This window comes from Elephantulus edwardii, unplaced genomic scaffold (assembly GCF_000299155.1).
Source record: "Elephantulus edwardii isolate Elephantulus edwardi_28Jun2011 unplaced genomic scaffold, EleEdw1.0 scaffold00102, whole genome shotgun sequence".
NCBI lineage: Eukaryota > Metazoa > Chordata > Mammalia > Macroscelidea > Macroscelididae > Elephantulus > Elephantulus edwardii.
The window spans coordinates 3,619,250-3,625,737 of record NW_006399852.1 but is presented as its reverse complement, the minus strand read 5'-3'; the positions used below and the strand labels follow the sequence as shown (position 1 = coordinate 3,625,737).

Below are 6,488 nucleotides of genomic sequence, written 5' to 3'. Positions count from 1 at the left end.
TTTCTTTTGTGATTTTGCTAATGGTTTTTTTATTTTATTGACCTAAAAGACACTTCTTAAAAATTAAAAGTGACATTTAAGCAGAAAATTTAATGAGAAAACATTGATTCCTTGTTGTCTGGAATGGTCACATAAGGCTCAACGCAGAAGACTGGTGGCCTGGAAGATAAAAACGCAGACCCCTCGCTTGTCTAATAATGAGGAGCTCGGTGTCGAAAACCCGAGGTAGTGGAAGAGGAGGAACGTAGGTCAGTTGACTTTGTGGGGCCCTTTCAGTGCATGTGGGCCTGAAACAGCACAGAAAATTGCCCTTTTGCTTTAAGTAGCAAGATCATCTGATGAGAGGGGAAGATCTTTATGAAGAAAATTGCTTCAGGGATTGGTGCATGAGCATTTAGGAGGAGGAAACTGGCACTGGCCTTCAAGAGAATCTCAGAGGTTTTTGCAGTAGTTAAGTGTTGGTCCGTCAGTCTCGGTTGAGAAAGGAAAAGAAACAGGAAATGTCTGAAATCTTTCCAAAGACATTCAATCTGTTAAGTGGAGAGAGAGAGAGAAGGAGAGGGGAGGGAGAGGGAGGGAGGGAGGGAGGGAGGGACAAAGGTAGGTAGCGGTAGCATATCTACAGTTTTTGAAGAGTGAAGTAAACTTTTTGTTTTCCCTTCTGAGCCTTAGTAAGTTTTTTAGGTTAAAGCAAGTATAAAGTAAATTATTCTTTAGGGATTTTTTTATTATTACCTAAATCGGTGTCATAAACCATTATTCTTTTTAACAAATAACTGTCAGCCTCGCTTGTTTACAAGTCCTGCTGAATGAGCTCATTTACCAAACACAAGCTCACTGCTGTCATCCTGACTCCTGGCCACCCACCGTCATGTTCCCAGAATATAATCTTAACCCGAGAAGATCACCTCATCTCTCTCCTGTGGAGCGGCTGATAAATTTGAACCTCCAGCCTTTTGGTTAATAATAGCCCAACACAGACTGTAGGATGCCACCACAGTTCCTTATAGAATAGAATATTTATTCTTTTGTGTCATTTTACCTTGGGGGAGATTAAAAATAAAATCTTATCTATCATATAGGTATAAATAGATAGATAAAGATATACACTTATAAAATATATAAATATTTCCATTGAGTTGCAACTGAGTACAAATCTTTTTATGCTGCTGGGTAGTAGGATTTTTTTTAGTTAAGTAAATTTACTCTTTTGAGTTGTTACACTTTGTGTTTTTCCTTTGCTTCCAGTTGGCGAATCAGCCTCAGGCAAGGCTTCAAGGAGCCTGGCACAGCACATCCCGGGCCCCGGCGGCATCGAAGGTGTGAAAGGGGCAGCGTCTGGAGTCGTGGGTGAACTAGCACGGGCCAGGTTGGCACTAGATGAAAGAGGGCAGAAACTTGGTGACCTGGAAGAAAGGACCGCCGCTATGTTGTCAAGTGCAGATTCATTTTCCAAACATGCTCATGAGGTATGTCTATCAAATAAGCTTCACGGTAAAACAGGTCTGACAAAGACACAGGAATTGTTTGTACAACTGCACAGTTCTCTTCTTTGCCACCAGAGGGCACTATTAAAATACTGAGATTCCATAGCCTTTATTATCTCTATTGAAGTTTCTAAATTTTGAAAACAGATAATTCACTCATCTTCTGAATCTTGGGAAACAAAGCCAGAAGCTTTGTAACTACTTGTTAAAGAATGCAGTCGCAATACTCAATTTTCCCACGATCTGGTGTCTTCTGAGCTGTATTTTTATTAGTTCTTGAAACATCAGAACACTTCAATTGGCTACCAGCTCTTCCTCACAACTGATTAAGAAAGAAATCATTTACCTCCTGTCTTCCTGGGGAGGTAACAAGAACCAAAACTGGCAGACATTTTTTAATTCAAATAAATTATTGCATCGACCAATTCACTTTAATTCAAATCAGGCTGCATGTTGCAACAAAATTCATTTTGATGTCCCCAGGTCATGAGGGAGCTTATAAACAGATGCTGTCAAGTCAAGGGTCCGTGTGTAAAAGTGTTTCGTTGGCCCACTTAGTGCCTTTAAAAAGTTGTGGTTAAATGCTTCTGGGTAGACTACACCTTTCTTTTTGCGTTTTTCCCCACTTTTTGATTTTTATTCTGTCCCTCCCTGATCCTCTGTTCTGATAGACTTCAGATACTTAGTGACTGACTAGTCTGACCCAGGATGATGTTTCCTTAACGTTATTTTTCTATTTGAATACCAAATCAGTATTATCTACTTTTAAATCTTTTGAATCTGAAGTCATTTCTTCTTTGCTCAAGAATGCTAAAACCCTAGCACAACAAGAGTCACGTGACCTGGGAGCCTTGTCCAGGGACTCAAAGACTCACAATCCTTTGTCAATAGTTTTGCTCCACCCACAGGGACCTCACATACAGACTAATGGCCTTCATCTAGGTAAACTTTGTTACCTTCAGTTTGCATTAAAGAGCCTTTGGCACAGCGGTTGAAGAATTCAGCTGCTACCAAAAAGTTGGCAGTTCTAACCCACCAAGCACGCCATGGCCAGTTTGCTTGTGTAAAGTCTCCAGCCTTGGGAACTGATGGGGCCATTTAGTTGTGTTCTCAAGGGTACCTATGAATCTGAATTCACTGAGCAGTGAATTTCAAACATGAACCTGACTGTCAGGGCATTAAGATATGTCATGTTTCAGTCAACCTTTGTATATATCTACACTCTAAAGGTTTACCAAAGAGCTCAATCTCAACTGAGTAGACGTGATCATTTTTTCATTCCTACCACTTGTTCTTAAGTCATACTCAAAGATCTGAGGAGAACAATACGTGGAGGTTGTTAAGACCATGGATTCCTGAGTCAAGAAACTTGGGCTTAAATCTCATTCTCATTACTGTTACTTGTTTTACTCCGTAGGAGTCTCCGTATCTTCCTTAACACAAACAGGAGAATATTAATACTTGCCCCCCATAATTGTGTATCAGTTTAAATCATGTAAGAAAATAATGTCATACCCTAAGCTTATAATAGGTGCTCAGAAAATTTTAAATGGCAACGATATTATTACTAACTTCTATTCTCCAGGTTCCTGAGATATTATTCTTCATGCAAATGAAAACCACCCAGTTACCATCAAATCAGTTTAGTCCCATGGAAACTCCTTGCATACCAGAACAGAACTGGCTTCTATAGGGTTTTCAGGGGAGCTCTGATGTCCTAGTAGTAAGAAGCTGTGCTGCAATCCCAGAGGCACTTAGTTCAAATCCGCCAGCTGCTAGGTAGAAAGGATAGGCGGTCTCCTCCTGTGGGGTTTACCACCTCTGAAAGTTCTCTGGAGGATTGGCTGTGGGTCAGCTGTGACTCGCTGGCACACAACCACCACCACTCTCAGAAAAGCAGCACTGAGCCTTTATAACTAAAATTTACCTTGTTTGTATGACATTAACTTTAGATAGCAGTGAGGGTTCACCGAGCCAAAATTTTATTATGTCACTTCTCTGAAACTTTCGAAGGCATTCTGGACTAGTCCTTAATGGTCAGGATCTTTTTTTCTCTAAATATATCAGTCTTACTTTTAATGTTAATTGATTTAAGTAAAGTATACAGTAACACTACAGAATCATTCAAAATGAACTGACTCTTTTTTTTTTAAATAGAGAAACTAGTTTTAATTTGTGGTTATAGTTAAGACAGTTTTTTTCCCTTGTTTCTTCCTTCAGATGATGTTGAAATACAAAGATAAGAAGTGGTACCAGTTCTGACAACCCTGGATCCAACCTCGACCACTTTCAGACAGATTGAAAAAGTTTGCCTTTCCGTTTTCTTGGTTTCTTTAGGAAAGTTACCGTTAAACGATGCTCATCACTGGATACTGTTCTTTCCTAGCACAATCATGTACTGTTTTTACCTCAGTCGCGTGGCTTTAACGAAGAGTGTTCACACTCACTCACACTGGGTGCGGGTGTGCGCCCGCCCTGCACGGACAGCCGGGAACTGAAGCTGTCACACGTTACAGATGAAGAGACAAGGGGATGTTGAGAAGCCATGACGGGGACTATTACTGGATCATTCCTGTATTAAACTTCCATATGCCAAAAGATTCTGTACCGTTGTATCAGCCATCAGTGTTTGACCTCTTTAGGAAAGAGGCAGTAAGTCCGAAGACCTGAAGCCGAAGTAGTTCTGTTTGCGTCATTGACTCTGGATTCTAAACTGCTGTCTTGGACCTTTCCTCTCTTAAACTGACGAGTCATCAGTATCATTAGTGAAAAAGAAAACAAAAAACAAAAACCAACCAAATGTTTGTTACCATATCCTTAGACAGATAAGCTGATTGTTGGGCTTTAAATAATAAAAACATACACATAGGTGACCTGTGTATGGGCTACTCTTGGATTCTTGTTCTTGTACACTTGTGTTTAGTCCATATTTTGTTAAAAGCAAAACAAGGTGATAAATCACTTTTCGTAGAAAAGAAAAGTGTAGAGCGTGTCTGAAGTGCTCATCCTTCCGGAAGTTTCCATGCAGTGGCTATGCAGAGTGGAAAGTGAGACAAAACCTCCATTGTGGTGAGGAGAATAGACTTCAATGTCCCTTGTCCTTGTTCTCATTATTTCAGCTAACGGTGGGTTTGACCAAAATAATGCTGGTTCAATTTGTAGAAATGTTGAAATTGGCTAAGATTTTCATTTATGCTTGAATTTTTATAAAATGTTTAACCAAATGTACCTTTGCATTGTTTAATTAAAATTGCTAAAAAAATATGTTTCATTATTTCAGTAAAATGCTCAGCTCCTTTTTTTTTTTCCAGATGACCTTTATTTGCTCTTCGTTCCAGTACACTCAGGTGATGAGCCAATTAAATCTTAGTGCACATGCTGTCGCATGGAAAATGACAAGCATCTGTCGTCAATAATTATCTATATAAGAGTCTAGTCTGATGACCTACAAAATATTTTCTGTAGAAATATACTATAAATCTGTACATGTCCTTTCAACTTTTTAAAAAGTCAAAAGAAAAGGAAACCACATAACAACATACCCTTTGACAAGGAAAGTGTTTATGGAATAGAGTATAAAGTCCATTGAGATCAGCACTGTAGGCGGGGAATGTCCAGGTAGTAGGTCTGCCATTAAGCAGTTTCAGTGATTACAGGTTAATCTGAGATTATTACTGTCTGTAAATTCTACAAGAAGAAGAGCAAACTAGCAGCATTTCAAATTGACATCAGTGAAATTTAAATAATTATAATTGTTTTCTTTTTCATTAAGAGATAATCAGCACAAATTAATAGCAACCGTGGTGTTTGTTTCTCTACGCCATATGATCATTAAAAGTATGTGCAGAACACTTCAACTTCATGTGGTCTGTTATGCATCTGTTTCTCTTTAATCTTTCGTTAGTAGAGCTTTTTTGTTTACATTTTATACACTACTGGGTACAAAAGTTTTTCATGAAAGTTCATTTTAAATTATCTTTGAGTCGGAACTAATTATATCTGCTAGAGATAATTGATCAAACCAAGAGACATTTTTTTAAAGTTTTTGAATTTGTAAAAGACACAATGAATACCACTGTTAATTCAGTTAACATTACCTGAATAATGAATATACAAGAATTTATAAGTTCCTTAAATTGTGTCATATACTGTGGAATACACCCATTAATGTCACAGAAAGCATTAGGCCATTTTGAGTAGATACTTGTTTATGAATGCCATCAGTAAATAATAGTGGGTTTGAAGAAGTGAGGAAGTCTTAAGTAACGGTTAGTTCTCCGTGTGGGATGAATGCCATATTAGCTTTAATTATTCAGTTTGATGAATTCTTGTGTTGATTGTCATATCACTTTTACTTTCACCTGTTGTATATAAAATGAATATTGGAATTATTTTCAGATAGAAAAATGAATGCATTTGCTTGAGATGGATTTTATAAGAAAATCTTACATGGATGCTTGGAGTTATTTTAATTCATTTTCAATTAATCTGCAGATTCTGTGCAGCAAACTAGAAACTCATTTAAGATTAGAAAGTGTAAAGTATTTTTGAATGTAGGACATAAGCTTCTCCAAATTGCACTTGATTCATCTGTAGATAAGAGACTGCAGTAATAATGAACCCAGGGAATTTCTTGTCATTTGAAAGATGACGACTCTTATTTTTCTCTTCTGTGTGCAAAAAGTAATAGACACCAGCAAGCTAAGGAAAGATAGGAGAGTTTGAAAAGACAAACAAAAAAATGGTCAAAACGTCCATGATTACAAGAGTGGAAGGTTCTCGCGTTCTTCCTGCATGCCCTCAGCATTATTCTGACCATGTTCATCCTTGTCTCTGATCTCACTGGAGCCGTGTTCACACATTAATAGGGGGAAGTGATTCCCTGGACGTACTCCATTACCCCATCTATTTCACTTTCCAGGTTAACAATCAGTGTATATTTGCTTCAACAAATACTTGAAATGTTGCACTGGATAAATTTCTGCCCATCTGAAGTTTAGT

At 38.1% G+C, this 6,488-nt stretch overlaps 1 protein-coding gene across 3 annotated transcripts in view; it reads left to right on the top strand.

Annotated features, from left to right (window-relative positions):
- The window catches only part of STXBP5 (syntaxin binding protein 5 (tomosyn)), a 210,740-nt gene extending 205,998 nt beyond the window's left edge, over positions 1–4,742 (top strand). For 2 of the 3 annotated variants that reach the window (XM_006891652.1, XM_006891651.1), the window contains 2 exons: positions 1,249–1,469; positions 3,708–4,742. In XM_006891652.1, coding sequence (XP_006891714.1) covers positions 1,249–1,469; positions 3,708–3,749 — 263 coding nt within the window. In that variant the 3' untranslated portion in view covers positions 3,750–4,742. The remainder of the gene's footprint in view (positions 1–1,248; positions 1,470–3,707) is intronic. The other variant, XM_006891653.1, reaches the window with a different exon arrangement.
- The last annotated feature ends 1,746 nt before the right edge of the window (positions 4,743–6,488 follow it).